The 19,573-nt window shown below is 39.2% G+C and overlaps 1 protein-coding gene across 1 annotated transcript in view; it reads left to right on the top strand.

The window, feature by feature from the left end:
- The first annotated feature begins 5,998 nt into the window (after positions 1-5,998).
- The window catches only part of NUP205 (nucleoporin 205), an 82,844-nt gene continuing 69,269 nt past the window's right edge, over positions 5,999-19,573 (top strand). Inside the window, exons 1-7 of the mRNA XM_003791596.2 lie at positions 5,999-6,056; positions 12,268-12,410; positions 13,958-14,129; positions 15,632-15,776; positions 16,152-16,311; positions 17,704-17,932; positions 18,841-19,005. Of these exons, the coding sequence (XP_003791644.1) occupies positions 6,029-6,056; positions 12,268-12,410; positions 13,958-14,129; positions 15,632-15,776; positions 16,152-16,311; positions 17,704-17,932; positions 18,841-19,005 (1,042 nt within the window). The 5' untranslated portion in view covers positions 5,999-6,028. The remainder of the gene's footprint in view (positions 6,057-12,267; positions 12,411-13,957; positions 14,130-15,631; positions 15,777-16,151; positions 16,312-17,703; positions 17,933-18,840; positions 19,006-19,573) is intronic.

Below are 19,573 nucleotides of genomic sequence, written 5' to 3'. Positions count from 1 at the left end.
GTCATTGTTGTTTTGGCAGGCCCGGGTTAGATTCGAACCTGCCACCTTAGGTGTATGTGGCTGGCACCTTAGCCACTTGAGCCACAGGTGCCGAGCCTTCCTTTTGAAGTTTTGACATACTGTTTCCTTTCTAGATCTGCATTATGACTTTACAGTACTTACCTGTTAACTATAGAACAATACCAGTAACTTTAACAATTAACAATATTTTAATGCTAGGTGGTATCTTTTTTGTTCTTTCTTTTTGTTTTTGTTTTGAGACAGAGTCTCATTTTGCCACCCTGGGTTGAGTGCTGTAGTATCTAGCTCACAGCAACCTCTGACTCTTAGACTTGAGCAATCCTCTTGCCTCAGCCTCCCAAGTAGCTAGGACTACAGACATGTGCCACTATGCCTGGCTAGATTTTCTGTTTTTAGTAGAGATGGGGTTTCGCTCTTGGTAAGACTGGTCTTGAACTCCTGAGCTCAAGCAATCCATCCCCATCACCCTCCCAGAGTGCTAGGATTACAGGGATGGAGCCGCCATGCCCAGCCTCCTTTTTGTTTTTCAATTAAATTTTAAAAATGATTGTCTAGGGGTGGTGCCTGTGGCTCAAAGGAGGAGGACGCCAGCCCCATATACTGGAGGTGGCAGGTTCAAACCTGGCTCTGGCCAAAAAAAAAAAAAACCTGCAAAAAAATAAAAATAAAAATAAAAATGATTGTCTGGCTTTGGAGTTATTCTTATGGCTAGAGATTGAAATCTTAAAATCATAGTAAAATTCAACCCTGAATACCACATCAATCTTCTACCTGATTTTAAAAGCATTAAATTAGCCTTCTTGCTACTTGTATGCTTGTTAAGTGTGCAATTTAAAACATATAGGGTGTACGACATGGCTGAATTAACTCTGCCATGGGAACTTCATTAATAGAATTCACTGATGCTGTACTAGCATTAGTAGCGAATTAATACAACATTATCAGACCCTTTATTCAATAGCTCCTTTTTCCTTTCCTTAATCCCTATACTTTTTATTCTTCAGTGTATCCATCCTATTACTAGCCCCGGAGATCTTCCAAGTACTTCATGTTAAATTCATATGTTATTTAACTGAATCTTCACAGCAATCCAAGGGAAGTATTGTTGTTTCTATTTTAATAGATGAGAAAACTCAGGCCCAGAGATTAAATAACTTGCTTATCATCACACAGTAAGCCACTGGTGAAGTAAAAATTTAAATTCTGGGCAATCTGTTTCCGGAGTCTCTCCTCCGCTCCACCAGCACGCTCTGCCTTCCATTGTTTACCCATTTCTTTCTGAAATCTCAGCTGTCCTGAGACAGCTACGAGTGCCCACCACAACGCCCAGCTATTTTTTTTTTGGTGCAATTCGGCCCCCGCCGGGTTTGATCCCGCCATCCTCAGTATATGCGGCCAGCGCCCTACTCACTGAGCCACAGGCGCTGCAGTAAAACTTTCTTGAACCTCACACGTCGTTTCACTCTGAGCCTTCGTCTGACAGAATGAAGACTCTGATCTTCCTTCACTTCTGAGGAAGTTCTGCTTTCTTCAGCAGCTCCCCACTCTCCTTTACACACTGTTGCCAAGGGCCATGGCCAAGAATTCGTGCTGACTCCCAGAATACAATCCAGATTCCTAAGGATCATATATATGTTGACTTTGCAACGGCACTTTCACACTACTCCTGCCTGATTTCCTGTTTTATGTTACGCACCATTGTGGCACATGCCCTTGTCAGAACCAGAGGCTTGACATACAGGGTCATGTGGAGTTGCCTGTCCCCTTTAGAACCACATTGGTGGTCCATTTATCAGAAAAGAAGGACTTGCCTTTTTATCTCAGTTTTAGATACTTGCTAGAGAACCCACAATATAGTCTGGCAATGGATAGAAGATAGCAGCTTGACCTTTCCTCTTCCTTATTCATTGTCCAGATTCCAAGTAGAATTAGCTGTCCTTATTTTAAGATCTCAACTTTGTATGTATAGTTCAGTGGTTCTCAATCTTCCTAATGCCGTGGCCCTTTAATACAGTTCCTGTGGGCCGAGAGAGGTTGAGAACCGCTGGTATAGTTGAAAGTCAATTAATTGGGGCAGTGAGGGAAGTTACCAATAATGAATTAATTAGAATAAGGCACAACTGTTTAATTGCCTAGTGCTTCCACATCTGCAGTGCATTCTAACAATTTGTTAGATTAGTTAAATTAGTTCAAGGTAATTAATTATACCTTTATTTATACTTACTTACCTGAGAAATAGTTTATTTTTATTAAAGAAAACCTCATATAGCACATGTTAAGGACTTTACATTAGCCTCTTAACCGTATGATGTAGGTAATAATAATATCATCCCATTTAGAGAGGGAAAATGTGAAATACTAAAGAGGGTTTCATACCTAATAAGCGACTGAAACAGAATTTGATTCCAGGAAGCCTGGGTTTAAGGTCTGTGCTTTCAACCACAATTGGTTAATTGACCACAATTGGATGTGGTCTCTCACTTCCAGAAACAGTGGGACAACAAGCTCGGCAAATTATTTTTCTTGTTTTGGGGTGTGTGTGTGGAAGGATTATTATTTTTTTTATTAAATCATATCTGTGTACATTAGTGCTATCATGGGGTACAGAGTGCTATTGCTATATACAATTTGAAATACTTTCATCCAACTGGTTAACATAGCCTTTATGTCATTTTCTTAGTTATTGTGTTAAGACATTTATATTCTACATTTAGAGAGATTCACATGTACCCTTATAGGATAAACCATAGGCATGATCCCACCAATCACCCTCCCTCCACCCATCCTCCCTCTCCTCCCCTCCCTCTCCCTCTTCCCCATATTCTTGGGCTAAAGTTGGATTATAGTTTTCCTATGAAAGCTATAAATTAGTTTCGTAGTAGGGCTGAGTACATTGGATACTTTTTTTCTGAACTGTAATTGCAAGTCAGAGAGGAGATAGGAGCAGGAAATACAAAGCCATAGTTGTTGTTCTCCAGGAGTTAATTCTTGGGCATACCAAGTCACAAAACTGTGACTTAAAGCCATTTACTTATTCATAAATCTGTAATCTAGTCTGGACTCCCGCATTTGCTGTCACCTAGTGGCCCAACTAGTACTAAAGATCCAAGACAGTCTCACTGATGTTTGGCATCTCAGCTGGGATGGCTGGTGGCTGGGGGCTTACTAGACATCCCACCTCATCGTCTTCTTTCATCCTCAAAGGAGGTAGCTTGGGTTTCCTTACATGGCCAGAAGAGCAATAAGTGGAAGTGACAAGGCCTTTAAGTCCTAGGTTTGGAACTTGGACAACATCATTTCCTCTACATTCTCTTGGTCCAAGCACGTCAGTGTGGTAGATAATTACACAATGGCTTGAATTCAGGGACCTGTGACTCATGGGGGGGGGGAGGGGCTTTAAATAATAATCTACCATAAGAAGCTAACAATTTTGCCAGGTGCAGTGGCTCACACCTATAAATCCCAGGGCTTTGGGAGTTCTAGGAGGGAGGATCACTTGAAGCCAGGAATTTCAGACCAGCTTAGGCAACATAATAAGACCCCATCTCTCTAAAAATTAAAAAAGTAGCCAGGTATGGTGGCTCATGCTTGTAGACTCAGCTACTCAAGAGGCTAAGGTGGGAGGAACGCTTGAACCTAGGAGTTTGGAGGCTGCAGTGAGCTACATGGTCATGCTGCTGCTCAGCACTCTAGCCTGGGCAACAGAGTGACATTCTGTCTCATAAAAACAAAACAAAACAAAATTTTAAAAAACTCAAACAAACAAACTGGAAAGACTGGTGGAAAACCAGGAGCAGTGGTGTCTTACCAGTGACAATAATTTTTATAATTCAGACATAAAGTGCCCAAGGAATTTGACCGTTTATCACCGGTGACCGTACTGAGAGCAGTTTTAGAAGGGGTTACAACAGCAATGATAGCAGTATCCTGATTGCTACAAATGGGAATCCTGTGAGAGAAAGCGTGTACATACAATGATGGGTGAGGGGAAACTGCTGCCATGTTAAAGAGAAAGCAAAAGATCTGAGAGGGAAGTAGGTGGGCTTAAAAGAAGGTGTGGGGGAAAGGGCAAGAAGCCTTGTAATAGCTCTGCAGAGAAAGAAAACCTTTGAATGCCACGTCTTGTCAAGTTCCTGCTCACTATTCTTCAACCTTCATGATAAAAATAAAATCCCTTTGCCTTTTCATTTTCTCTTCCTCCACTCCTTCAAACCACTTTCATTGTAGTTTGGCATTTGTCTCTATATAACAATGATTTTCAAAAAAAAAAAAAGCCACCCGTGTCTTTTGTGTTTCACCTAGTGTACACCACGTCACTTGATAGTATGTGTTCAAAAGAATGAATATGCCACATATTCTTAATAACATATGCTATGATTTTGTCTAAATTATTGATTCTGATTTTCAACAGTGAAATGGGAATAAAAGCCCTATTTCCTTTCACCCTCAGTAGAATATGGAGAATTGATTAACTAAGATTGTAAGGCACACAGAGCATCTTTGACATGCGTCGTGGTAATTATACTACCCATCACCCCCCAAATAAAACTGTTGCAGGGATTAAATAAGATAATACTAAAATTCTTGATAGATATCTAGCATATGATAGTAAATAATAATGATTATTCATTTTAGTTTGAAAAATAGCAAACTAAAATTTAACAGGTGAAAAAAAGAGGGTCCAGCCATTTCGGCTGTTAGCTAGAAAAGTTACCAGTGATTATGAAATATGCATTGAATTTGCTTCAAAATGATCTATGTGCAGGGGTAAGGGAAACTGGCCATTAATGTTTAAAGCTTGGTGTTCATTATTCTAATTTGTTTTTTCTTTCTTCTTTCTTTCTTTCTTTCTTTTTTTTTTTTTTTTGAGACAGTCTCACTTTGTTGCCTTGGCAGAGTGCTGTAGCGTCATAGCTCACAGCAACCTCAAATTCTTGGGGTCAAGCCATCCTCTTGCCTTAGCCTTGCCAATAGTTGTGACTACAGGTGCCTGCCACAATGCACAGCTAGTTTTTTCTATTTAATAGAGACAGGGTCTCCCTTTTGCTCAGGCTGGTCTTGAAATCCTGAGCTCAAGCAGTCCACCAGCCTTTGCCTCCCCCCAGAGTGCCAGGATTACAGGAGTGAGCCACAAGCCTGGCCCGTTATTCTAATTCTGTTTTTGTTTTGATATGGGGTCTCACTCTGTGGTGTGATTACAGCTCACTGAAATCTTCAACTCCTCCTGCTTCAGCCACCCGAGTTAACTGGGACTACAGGGGTGTGTCACTATGCCCAGCATTTTTTTTATTTTTATTTTTATTTTTTGAGACTGGGTTTTGCTATTGCCCATGCCGGGTTCAAGACATCCTCCCTCGCCAGCACCCTACCTTCCCACCTTGGCCTCCCCAAAATGCTAAGATTACGGATGTGAGCCACCACGCTTGGCCTTGAAAATTTCATAGTAACAAATTATGCTTTGTTTCACACTGTGTAACTATGTTGACACAACACACTTGGTAAGGAGTAACAGGTCAAATGGCTTTTTGGGGTGCAGACACCTCACTCCCCCTACTCTACAAGGCAAGGGAGTAATGCAGGGAAGATTTAACAATTTAAAATGGAGAGTATTTGAATTTACGGCTTTTATATCGTAAGTGGGTATCATTTTAATAACTAGTCTCTGAATACTGTTTTCTATTTTACCTACTTTTCCCACTCCTACCCAACGTCATGCATCATTAGAAAGAAACTACCAGCCCCAGGATGCACCGCGCGATGACTGTCAAAGCGAGGACCTCGTGTCTCCGACCTGGTTGCCCTCGCCTCATTTGAATGGGAATAGCGACAGTGAAAGTTGATATTTGTAAACCACAGGAGACATGGGAGTCTTTTGTACTCTGCATCGGCCAGAGGGCGGTTTTCGGAGGCGAGAGTAAGGTACTGTTTTGTTCAGGCGTCGCCGAGGGCAGCCTCCCCTTCCTGGGGCCTCCCTGCTGCAGCGGGGCTCCATTAGGGCGCCTCCAAGATGGCGACGCTGTTGGCGGTAAATTCGGGTAAGCGCGGCCGGGCAGAAGGGAAACGATGGGGCAGAGTGGTGACTGGTTCTTTAGGGAGAGACCCGGGGTGTGAGGTTTCTCGGAGACTAGGTGCCCATTTGTGCGCAGTGTCTGCTTTTTTCTACCTCTGGAACTACAGTCCCTCCCCTCCCCAGTTTGAATGGCGCGCGTCGGCGCTGCGGCTCTGGCCCTGGGGTTTGGGTTTGAGAGAGGAGATAGTGAGGGCTTGTTCCGCTGGAACTGGATATATATGGATGTATATATAATCTTTCGCATCCAAGAGCTGAGCCTGGTTCCTCTTACTCCCAATCCCACGCATGAGTCTGTGACCCGGATTTTGCGAGGATGCACGTCAAATCTCTAGTAAATAAGGCCAGACGATTTGAGATATTTTTTAGCGACTAGAGGAGGCTGAAAACTAACACCTCAAATTAGGCACCGGGGTTTCCCATGAGATGAGGTGTCTTAGAGGCAGGTAGTACCCCGGTAAGAAGCTTGCCTGTCATCCAGAAGGTGGCCAAGAATAGTGGCTCAGGCTCAGCTGATGTCTCCCAGCTCGGCGGGTGTGGTTCGGCCCTGGATACTGGTGGAGCGATAGATTTTCAGGGTGGCGTAAAATCTAAAAGGTGGTAAAGGAACTCTGGAAGATTTGGGATGGGCACCTTTTTAGCGATTAATCAGTCGCTGCCGTGTGGCCCTCTAGGGGTGTCTGAAAGAATGGGTGCATTTTGATTGTCACAATTCCTGGGGTACGTTGCGGGTGTATAGTAGTAGGGCAAGGTTGCCAAAAGTCCTGCACCGGGAGGAACAGTCCTGAAAAAGAATTCTCTGTTCAGAATGTTAGTAGCTCGATTGAGATACACTTAAATTCGCTAGCAAAATTAAGAGACTATCTGTGTGGTAATTGATTGCAAGAGAGTCTTACTCAAGATGACTGTTACCCTCTTATCGGGGTTCATTTTCTGTCTCTTTGCAAGCTTTATAATTATTATTATTTTGGCTTGTTCTACTTTGCACAGGATTGATAAGTCTAAATCTGTTCTACTTTGCACTTGAAAAGTCTAAATCTGTGATTATACATCTGTGAAGTACCTGGTATTAGATACCCTATTTTATAAGTTTGGAAATAGAGGCTTCAAGTGGCTCAGTAATGTCCCCAGAGTTAAACAGCTAATGATTCTAAGCCAGTCTTAGTGCTTAAACTGTTGCATATATGCTACTACTTAAGTACGACCTAATTCACTTTATGGCATCAGATGTTTATATATCTGAATATTAGTAATGAAGTTACATGCTTAACATTGCTGTCCCTCCTGAGTAGATGTACTTAAAAGTAAGGCTTGCATGTTATATGTGCTTATATACATGTCTTTAGTACATACTTATCTCAAGTTGTTAATCATTGAACAGTTTTTTAAAGAAAAGGAAAAGGAGTTGCCAACAGCTGCAAATGGTATACATTGTATAATAAAGCCTGTGGCAGGAGAGTTTAATGGTAACACAGGAAACATTTTTAAAAGCTAAGAGTCTGGAGATTTTTTTTTTTAATTAAACATTTTAGGGAATCAACCTAATGTTCATCAATGAATGAATAAACAAAATGTGACACATATGCCATGGAATATTATGCACCCTTAAAAAGGGAAGAGAATCCTGTCACATGCTACCACATGGGTTACTCTTGAGGACACTCTGCTAAGTGAAACAAGCCAGTTGCCAGAGGCAAAATGGTTGCTAAGGGTTGGGATGGAGGGAAATGGGGAGTTGTCTCATGGGTATAGAATTTCCATTTTGCAAGCTGAAAAAGATCTGGAGATTGGTTGCACAATGTAAACATACATAACCCTACTGAACTGTACACTTAAAAAAAGGTGAAGACGTATTCTATGTTGTATGTGTGTGTTTAACCACAGTCTTAAAAAGTTCAACATCTTAGAGTTGTAGAGGAAAAAAAAAAAAGAGGTTGAAGCGATCTAAGACCTATGCTTGAACTTCAGCTGCATGTGAGTAGGTACACTCACTGGATCGTTGTAAATAACTAACCATTAACACTGCTCCGCAGTTCTTTGGGAGGCTGGTCACTCCTGTTTTCAGCAGTGATGAATTCAGACCTTTTCACACTCCTCTAAACTTTAACCTTCAGCTGACCTCTCAAACTCCCATTTACAAAGAAAATAGGAACCAACAGGCATGAACTTTCCTTTTTTACCCTTAAACCTACAGTCCTAGATACATCTGCATCCTTTTCATTCAGTTTTCGTCTGTTTTCCTATCTAGGGTAAATTGTACCTTTTATGTCCTGATCTATTGCCCCTTCTCTGTCTTATGTATTTACCTCTCTTTTGCTTTTTTTTTCCTCTCCACTATCCTGCCTTTTTATCTTTATCTCATTCTTCACTCCAATTACTGTGCTCTTCATCCTCCTTGCAGTCAAACCTTTAGAACAGCAGTTCTCAACCTGTGGGTCACGACCCCTTTGTTCCATTTGAAAAAATGTGCCATTTAGGAAGGTTGAGAACCACTGCTTTGGAAAGATTTAGCCATGGTCACTGACTACATTTTCATAACTCCTATTTCTCCATCCGTTCTAGTCTGTTCTTATGCTCACAAATAGCTTTCAGTAAGATTAGTGTGTTTGTCTATATCAGAGTCCAGCAGATACTTTAAATCTTCATCCTGCTTGATTCATCTTCCAGGGCAAAGACCAAATTATTTATTTTGAACGTGGTCTCACTCTGTTACCCCATAATCAGAGTTCACTGCAGCCTTTAATTCTAGGCTCTGGTGATCCTTCAGCCTCAACCTCCTGAGTAGCTAGGACTGCAGGTGCATCCCACCACACCCAGCTAATTTTTCTTTCTTTCTTTCTTTTTTTTTTTTTTTGTCTGGATGGGGTCTGGCTTTGTTCCCCAGGTTAATACTGAACACCTGTCCTCAAGCTCCTGTCACCTCAGCCTCCCAAAGGTTGGGATTACAGGCATGAGCCACTACACTTGTCCCCAGCATCCTTTAAATGGGCTACCAGGGGTCCTCAAACTTTTTAAACAGGGAGCCAGTTCACTGTCCCTCAGACCATTGGAGGGCCGGACTGTGGGCCCTAGGATGAGTAGGCTACTAAGCAGGACAGGCAGCAGTAGCAAAAACACCCAGCGGGCCGCATGTGGCCCATGGGCCGTAGTTTGAGGACGCCTGGGCTAGAGAGCCCTGCATGGTGTGATGGATGCCTCCCTTTCCTTGTTCTCTGTACTGCTGTTTTCTTTCTTTCTTTCTTTTTTTTTTTAATGTTTTTATTTTTATTTTTTGCAGTTTATGGCTGGGGCTGAGTTTGAACCCACCACCTCTAGCATATGGGGTCAGTTGCCCTACCCCTTTGAGCCACAGGCACTGCCCTGTACTGTTGTTTTCTTAGCTGTTTTAGTTCTTACTGGACAGTGTTTCCTTTTGCCGTAGGAACCCCCATACTGTTCTCTTCCTGGAGTGTGTATCCTTCCCATCTCCGATATCTCCCACTTTTATCCTTCAGATTTCAGCCTAATTATCACTTCCTCAAGGAACCCTTCCCTCCCTTGACCTCTCTGGCTAGGTAGGGTTCTTCTATTATGTGATCTCTTGTCCTGGGTACCTCCTTCATAGCACTTAACCACAATTTGATATTACGTTTTATGTATGATTATGTCATTAATGTGTTTGCCTACTACACTGTAAGCTTTCTGGTACCTCATACATGATGAATAAGTGAATAAATGCCACTTGCTGGAAGTATCCTTAAACATTAAGGAAGATAAATATGTTTCTCAAGTGAGTAAACTACATGTTAAAAATACATATTTAGTAATTTTGAAAACTATGTCTCCTTTAATTTATAATTAGAAAGATATTTACTAAAATTGGTCAAACTGCAGACCAGTCTTTGTTGTAGTTACTTTGTTGATATGTTGATGTTAATAACCGAGTAAAGCCAGTTTTTTTCTCTGTTGGATTTTTTTTTGCTGTTTTTGAATGCCTCCCTGTAATGGTCGGGGAGAGGGGAGAAGGAATTTTCCTCTACAACTAAGTGTGTATAGTACAAGGAAATTTATTACTGTTTCAGAGTCCCTAGTGTATATTAAATGTTACTTTTAAGGAAAGAGTATTAACTTTTGCCAGCTCTTTGTCACATTTCTAATGTGGTAAGGCATATTTCTAATTTGCCTAAGAGTCATTTTTGGTCCCTTCTTTTTATGCCCTGTGCCAATTGGTTACCAATTCTGACTTCTGCTAACAGGCCTTTCCTTCCTCATTTACTGCCTTCATCTTAGTTTAGGTTCCATCATCTCATGAGTGAGTGGCTTACTTATCCATTATCCTTATTTCTAGTCTTGTCAGCCACACTAGAAAACCATTGTCCAACACTGCTGATTTCATTATGTCATCTAGTACTTGAAACTTTCTCATTTATTACTGGGAAAATTTTCATCTTGACTTTGGAATCCAAGGTACGTATTTACCCTATGCTTTGCCATTAGAGAGGTCAAGAAAATGATCCTAAGGGAAGTCATCTAGTCACCAGGATCTAGGGTCAGGTCCTTATTTTGGCAGGCCCAGAAATCTGGTATTTGTCAGTGTATTCAGAGTTGATTAGGTCTCATTCATTGATTTGTCTGTAATCAAATTCAGAAAAGACTTATACAGAGTAGCGTGCCAGTTTATTTAATGGGAAGTAGATCTACGTGGGTCCTCATGTTGGTTTGCCAGCATGGTCTTCATTCTAGACATTTATATGACAGGTCGTATTTTAAATTAGAAGATTGGCTAGTTTGATATCAAAGCAGGAGAAGCAAATGATCTTTCTAGGTAAGGAAGGTCTAAACATGCTGATTCCCTTGCTCCACATCCCCCCCTGGAGACCTAACATATCGTTTCCTGCCTTGATGCTCAGAATAGTTTAAGTTCTCTTTCTATATTCTCTCATAGCACTCTCTGCTTCATGATGCTTTTTATTGTACTGATACTGTTTTTTGACTTCAATCTTTAATGTCTTTCTTGTCAATCTGTAAGTTCTATGAAGTCAGGGATCTTGTCCCTCTTGTTCAGTCTGTAGTTCATGGTATCTGGAAGGCCCTCAGGAAGTATTTGTTGAGTGAATAAAGAATGAATGGATGATCACCTTACCTGATTTTGTGTGTCCTTTCCCTGCACATTGTCCCCTTTAAAAAATACTTCTCAGTACATTCATTGGGTTATAATGCATTCAATTACATATGTTTTACCTCGTTTATTTTATTTAAAAACTTTCAACCCTCTGAAGTAGATGATGATTGTGTTTTATATGTCAGGAAACCAAAGTTTAAAGGGATTATTTCCCTTATTCCAGGTCACACAGCTAATAAAGTGATAATACTAGATTCAGCTGATATTCCAATTTGATGTCAGAATTTATTTTCTATTATATTCGATAAAATAACATTTTTATTGATGCCAAGAAATTCTTTTAAACTATGCTTTTATTTTAATGTTTGATTTGTATATATAACTTTTATTATTATTATTATTTGCGAGTCTCACTCTGTTGCCCTGAGTTGAGTGCTGTGGCATCACAGCTCAAACTCTTGGGCTTAAGCAATTCTCTTGCCTCAGCCTTCCAAGTAGCTGTGATTATAGGCACCCACCACAACACCACGCTAGTTTTTCTCTTTTCTTTTCTTTTTTTTTTTTTGAGACAAAGTCTCAAGCTGTCACACTGAATAGAGTGCGGTAGGGTCACAGCTCACAGCAACCTCCAACTCCTGGGCTCAAGTGATTCTCATGCCTCTGCCTTCCAAGTAGCTGGGACTACAGGCGCCCGCCACAACACCAGGCTATTTTTTGGTTGCAGCCCTCATTGTTGTTTGGCGGCCCCAGCTGGATTCAAACCTGCCAGCTTAGGTGTATGTGGCTGGCGCCTTAGCCACTTGAGCCACAGGCGCCGAGCCCTGGCTAGTTTTTCTATTTTTCAGGCTCTTACTCTTGCTCAGGCTGGTCTTGAACTCCTAAGTTCAAGCAATTCACCGATCTCAGCTTCCCAACATGGTAGGATTAAAGGCAAAAGCCACCAGGTCCAGCCTGTATATACATAACTTATGTTAAAAAGTAGCTGTGAATGTGACTATCACATGTGGGCCATAACCTCGTGTTGTTTTCCAAATGTATGTTTTATTTGGTGCTGTTTTTTTTTTCTTTTCTCTTTAAGCTGCTAGTCTGTGGGGTCCTTACAAAGACATTTGGCAAACAGTGGGGAATGTTCTTTGGAGAAGACAACCTGAAGCTGTCCACCTTCTTGACATGATTTTGAAGAAACACAAACCTGACTTCATCTCATTGTTCAGAAACCCAGTAGGACATTTTTAAAAATTTCTTTATTTTATTTTTTTATAAGATTGAAGGAGCAAATAAACTGTTAATGCATGTAAATAAAACATTCACACTTGTCTACTTCATTGATTATGTGATTTTTCTCTTAAAATGTAATTTTTCCTAGGGGCAATTATTATCTTCCTTTTTTCCCCTGGTTATTGTGGTGATATATTTATTTAACATAAATATTAGTTATTATATATCTCTAGATAGGACATGATAACATTTGAAGACAATTTAGGATATTCCAGAAATACTAGCTGTCTTAGAATTTCTGACCTGTGTTTAATCTTGGTAAGATTGATGATTTTGTTTATTCCCAGGTACACCTTAGCATTTTAAATCTTCACAGTGTTATTTAAGTAAGTTGTATTAGCTGAACTAATTGATCTGTGTGTGTCATTAATTAATTGCATCTTAAAATTCTTTACAGCCAGGAGTAGAGTATTTCAGTGGAGGCAATTAAAATTGGGAAACTCCTTTCCTTGCTGTTTGACAATTTTCTTTTACATAGTAATAAGACCATCTAACTTTTCAGGATTGTGTTACAATAATGACTTTTTTCTTTTGGTCTTTTTTGCTTGCTCTGGTAGAAAGAGCCTTAGCCTGGGAGCCAGTTGAGCTGAGTTCCAGTCTTGGCTCTACTACTGGAGATGTATGACAGGCAAGTTATCTGACTTATCTGGGCATTCAGTTTTCCCCTGTAATAGAGGAGCTGGAGGAAATGACCTTTTTCAAGGTCTAAAGTTTTACAATTTTATGATCTTTCAGGTAGTTCTATGTCATTTGTTAAATATTTGAACAAAACAATCTTTTATGAAATAAGGCCACATTTTATATATTAACAAACTAGTATTCACTAAATTAGATAATTTAATAATTTACATATTCATGTGTTATTTCCCATTTGAAGACTTTTTGTTTGTTTGCTTGTTTAAAGAAACAAGGTCTTGCTCTGTCACTCAGGCTGGAGAGTAATAGCACGATCATAGCTCATTGTAGCCTCCAACTCCTAGACTCAAGTGATCCTCTTGCCTCAGTCTCTCGTGCGCCATCACATCTAGATAATATTTCTTAATTTTTGTAGAGATGAAGTTTTGTTACATTGCCCAATCTTGTCTTGGACTCCTAACCTCTACTGATCCTTGTTCCTTGGCCTCCCAGAGGAGCTGGGATTAAAGGTGTGAGCCACTGTACTTGGCCTGAAGACCTTGTTATTTTTATTCCTTACATATATAGTTTAAAAAGTTCCCTACAAACTTTAAAAACAGTATACTATTTTTTGTGTTTTCTCTAACAGTTTAGAGTTTAACAAAAACAATTATTGTAAATATAATATTAGGTTAAAAAGTTGAAGTTAATGCAGAATGTTAGCTCATAAAGGTATAATTCTAGATTATCTAATAAGAAATATTTTTGTTTGTCATATTACTAGAAGTTTATCATGATTAAACTTTGGTAGGTAACAATTTAGGACCTGTCTCCAAAGTGCTATTTTCATTATGATTATAATTTTATCATTGTAGCCAAAAAATGTTCAACAACATGAAAAGGTTCAGAAAGCCAGTACAGAGGGAGTTGCCATTCAAGGTCAACAGGGAACCCGACTTCTTCCTGAACAACTCATTAAAGAAGCCTTCATTCTCAGTGACCTTTTTGACATTGGAGAATTGGCAGCTGTTGAGCTTCTCCTTGCTGGTAGGTTGACATTTGACTGAAATTATGGTACACTGATACAGAATTGTGAAATTATTCACTCATATTTTAAAATATTATATTGTTTAGATTCCATAGTAGTTTCTCTTTTTTTCTTTTCGAGACAGGGTCTTGCTCTGTCGCTAAAGTGCAGTGGCATCATCATAGCTCACTCTAGCCTCCAACTTCTGAGCTCAAGTATTCTACTGCCTCAGCCTCTCAAGTAGCTGGACTATAAGTGTACACCACTATGCCTAGCTAATTTATTTTGTACTTTTTGTAGAGATGGGGCCTTGCAGTTGGCCAGGTTGGTCTTGAACTCCTGGGCTCAAGAGGTCCTCCTGCCTCAGACTCACAAGTAGCTGGGACTACAGGTGCATACCACCCTGCCTGGCTAATTTTTTTGTTTTTGTAGAGACTGGGGTTTCTCTTGGGTAGGCTGGTTTTAATTCCTGGACTTAAGTGATCCTCCTGCCTTGACCTCCCAAAGTGCTAGAATTATAGGCGTGAACTACCATACCCAGTTTGTTTGTGTTTAGAAATTAATTCAAAACTTTTGATTAACAAACATTTATTCTATCCCTACCATGTGCCAGGCACTATCTTATGACTCCAGTAATATAAAGATGAATAAAGTCTCAACTAATCTGAAGAAGCTCATAGTCTAGTTGAGAAAGATATGGAAACAAATAATTTTGACAGAATTAAGTGCATTAATGCAAGATTATGTAAGACGTAGAGATGATGCAGAGGAAGTTTGATTAAATTGACCATGGATTGTACAGAGAAGTCTTTACAAAGATAGTAAGGCTTAAGGTAGTTGTTGCAAAATTAATAAACATATATGGTAGAATAGGTAAGCTTTCAGGAGGATGAAGGGCATCCCAACAGAAAATAATCACCTGTATAGGAGAATGAAGCAAGGGGATGAATTTGGGGAAATGAAGGGAGTGGAGTGGAGGTGTTACCAGTAAGGAGAGAAGAAAGCTATAGGATATGAAACTGGAACTATAGGCAAGGTGCTCTAAAAAGATAAAATGGAACTCATTCCAAGGAGAGCACTTAAAAGGATGAGTGAACTTGAAATGTACAAAAAGGTTATTTAATTTTTAGAAAGATTTTGGAGGAAGAAATTTTCTCAGTATTTGAAAGATTTCAGGTAAGAGAGTCAAGTGGTCTTGAATAAAATTAGATTCCATGGACCACAGTGAGACCAAACGATTCTTATCATATGTAAACACAGATGAAGATAAAATTGAGAGTTTGAAAAGTGGTGGAGTCCATGTGGCTGCTGGTGTTCAGGCATAGGTGAGATGGCCCCTGTGTATATTGTTTGTGCCAGGAGTGAAATAGGGGATGGATGTTTGAAGTAGAGGAATCATAGGACCCTTTAAACTCTGAGCTGCTGTGATTTTTTGAGCAGAACATTGGTATGGTGATTTTTGTTGCATCCTAAACATGTGCATTTTTTTTTTTCTAAATTATTTCTCAACTTTCTTTTCTAGGAGAGCACCAACAGCCACATTTTCCTGGCCTCACCAGAGGATTAGTAGCTGTTCTTTTATACTGGGATGGAAAGCGGTGCATTGCAAATTCTCTGAAAGCCTTAATACAGTCTAGACGAGGAAAGACATGGACCCTAGAACTGAGGTCTGTTTACTTCTTGGGATTTCAGGGATTAGGCTGAAATGACTTACAGAGTTACAGTTTTAGAAATAACAAAATATCCCTTAGCATTGTATAATTTAAGTAAAATACATAACATGCTGAGCAGTTTATTCCCCTTTTTTGTGAAGAATGATATCACAGTTTAAACCTGTTTTATCTACAAATAAAAAATAATAATTCAGTTATTTATCGTTAAAAGTTTCTTGAAGCCTAATCTAGAAAAGATGAAGTTATAATTCATCTTGGTTGTTTTCAGTAATGCAATATTGTCAAAAGAGTGTGCTGTATCTGTTATCATAAGGAAGTATAGCAATATTGTTTAAGATTGCTTTATTTATTGACTTGTTCTCGTTACAGTCCAGAACTGGTTTCCATGATAACCCGTTTTACAGATGAGCTGATGGAGCAAGGATTGACTTATAAAGTCCTTACTCTGGTGTCACAGATTGATGTGAATACTGAATTTGAGAAGCTCCAGCGAGAGAGAGGTTTGGGCAGAGAAAAACATCGCAAAGAGGCAAGGGTTCAGTGAAATCAATTCATGGACTATCTATGTCAAATCTCATAGTCAGAAACATCATGACAATTAGGATTTTTTTAATATAGGCATAGAAAAATTATTAATGTGTTTTTTGTCACACTAATTATATTGGGTTTTTATTTTATTTTTCCAGGAAGAATCATGTAGCTCACACCATGCCTAATTACCACCTTTCTTTTTGCTTTTATTATTATTATCATCATTATTATTATTATTTTTAGAGACAGAGTCTTACTCTGTTGCCCTTGGTAGAGTGCTGTGGCATCACAGCTCACAGCAGTCTCCAGCTCTTGGGCTTAGGTGATTCTGTAGCCTCAGCTTCCCAAGTAGCTGGGACTACAGGCTCCCACCACAACACTCGGCTATTTTTTGTTGAAGTTTGGCTGGGGCTGGATTTGAACACACTACCATCGGTATATGGGGCTGGCACCCTACCCACTGAGCCACAGGTGCTACCCTATTATTGTTTTTAATTGACACAATAGTTGTATGTATTTACGTGGTACAATGTGATCTTTCAATATATGTATACAATGTGTAATGATAAAATCATGATAATTAATATATCACCACATTTGTTATTTATTAATATGGGAAAGATTGAAAATCCATTTTTCTAGTTATTTGAAAATATAGTAGGCAATACATTGTTAATTATAAGGAAATTGCCCAATAAGGAAGTTGGTGACTGTTAAGAAATTGGTCATTCAAGGACAGGAAGAAACAGTAGGGTTTGGCTTGATGCCTGTGGCTCAAGTGGCTAAGGCGCCAGCCATGTATACCCAAGGTGGTGGGTTTGAATCCAGCCTGGGCCCACCAAACAACAATGATGGCTGCAACCAAAAAATAGCCCGGCATTGTGGCAGGCGCCTGTGGTCCCAGCTACTTGGGAGGCTGAGGCAGGAGACTCGCTTGAGCCCAGGAGTTGGAGGTTGCTGTGAGCTGAGATGCCACGGCACTCTACCCAGCTTGAGGCTCCTGTCTCAAAAAAAAGAAACAGTAGGGTTTGTTCAGAATCCCATATGTTAGTTTTTTTTTCTTTTTTTTGAGACAGAGTCTCACTGTCACCTTTGGTAGAGTGCTGTGGCGTCACAGCTCACAGCAGCTTCAAACTCTTGGGCTTAAGTGATTCTCTTGTCTCATCCTCCCAAGTAGCTGGGACTACAGGTGCCTACTACGACACCTGGCTATTTTTTTGTTGGAGTTGTCGTTGTTTTTGTTGAGCTATGGCACCACTAGAATCACAGAGGTGAGATTTTTAGGATCACTTGTGGGTTCAGATAGGATTTTTTATTAAAGTTTGTATTTTGGAATATATTACAGGCTTCACTGTAATTTTTACTGATAATCATATATTTATATTTCTAGGTATCTGATCTCATAAAGGAGTGCAGGCAGGCTCTGGCAGAAAGCCTTTTTGCCTGGGCTTGCCAGTCACCTTTAGGCAAAGATGACACCCTCCTCCTCATTGGACATTTGGAAAGAGTGTCAGTTGAGGCTAATGGCTCACTGGATGCTGTAAATCTGGGTCTTCTTATGGCGCTTTTGTACTGTTTTGATATCAGTTTTCTAGAACAAAGCACAGAGGAACGAGATGGTATTGAATTTTTTTATACATTTATTTAAAAAATCATTTTAAATTATGGAGGTAACATTTAAGAACAGTGATATTTTGACTACAAAAATTTAAAAAAGTCAAAAAACAAAAAGAATTGTTGTATTTTTTGTGTACTGTTCATCCGTATTTGAATATTTATATGTATGATCCTATTTTTAAAATAATTACCAAGTTATTTCTATTGTCTTTTTGATATTTGGAGTGGAAAATATAAAAGGATATATAATACATGTTCATGAGTTAGACATGCTTGCCTAATTACTTGTTTCCTTACTATTGATATTTTCAAGCCATTCATGAAAACATTCTAAGAGATGACAGGGAAATTATTCCGTGTTAACCAGTTTGTTGAAAATATTTCAAATTGTATATAAAACCCGCACATTGTACCCCATGATTGCATTAATGTCCATAGCTATGATTTGATTTAAAAAAAAGAAAGAAATTATTCTGTGATATATTTATCTTTGACCTATATTTTCTGTGAAGTAGATAAAATACTTTTGGCCTTTAGATAGCATTGATTTATGTTAGGATTTATATGCGATTCTCAAAGAGATTTGGAAAAAAATAATTTATATGCAGAAAAAAATGAATGGCTCTAATTTTTTATCTAGTTTATAGTACACTTATAAAAGTCACTGATAACAGTGAAATTAAAATTTAGGATTATTGTCATTTTCCTTTTACATTTTTTGTTTATGATCCTTAGTAGTGTACTTTTTGATATATTAAAAATTAAATGTTAGTCACTTTTTGGTAAGTATGCGGAAAGTTTCTGACTTTTTTTTTTAGAATTTTTAACTTTTAAACATTATTCCTGTATCTTAAAAGTAAGAATGTATTTATCTAGTGTTTGGTAAAGTGGTCTGTTTTTGTGTTGTCAGATATGATTCATCAACTTCCACTGTTGACAGAGAGACAGTACATTGCAACAATTCACTCTCGTCTTCAAGACTCACAGCCTTGGAAATTGCCTGGGCTGCAAGCCACTGTTAGACTTGCCTGGGCACTGGCATTGAGGGGAATATCCCAACTACCTGATGTCACAGGTAAGTTGACTATAGATAATTTTATTATGAGAAAGAGCAGAGTAGCACTTAATGAAATTTTGGAAGGGCTGTTGTCTTTCACGAATAAGCATGAGCATATGAAGGTGTCTAGAGTTGTGTTGAATGAAACTTTGTAATGTAGTGGATTGTAGAAGAAATACAAACTTTTTCTTCTGTCTCCCCACATAAATTATATGAAATATTATTTCCCTTTCTTAGAGCCAGTGACAGTATCTTTTTATCTCCAGAGTAAGCGTTTAAGAGTTTAAAATTTGAAATGATAATATCACATTAAATATTTTTTTAAATTGAAATTTACTGTTGTTGGGCATGGTAGCTCATGCTTTAATCCCAGTACTTTCAGAGGCCAAGATAGGAGGGTTACTTGAGGCCAAGGGTTCAACATCAGCCTGGACAATGGCAATTGGTATGCATCTGTAGTCCCAGCAGCCTGGGAGGCTGAGGCAGGGTGATTACTTGAGTCCAGGAATTTGAGGTTGCGGTAAGATATGATCATGCCACTGTACTCCATCCAGCCTGAGTGACAGAGTGAGACTCCAACTCTTAA

The sequence above is a fragment of the Otolemur garnettii genome, unplaced genomic scaffold, assembly GCF_000181295.1.
Source record: "Otolemur garnettii isolate 467f Iridium unplaced genomic scaffold, OtoGar3 scaffold00049, whole genome shotgun sequence".
Taxonomy (NCBI): Eukaryota; Metazoa; Chordata; class Mammalia; order Primates; family Galagidae; genus Otolemur; species Otolemur garnettii.
Note: the sequence above shows the minus strand (reverse complement) of the source record. Positions and strands in the feature narration are given on the sequence as shown.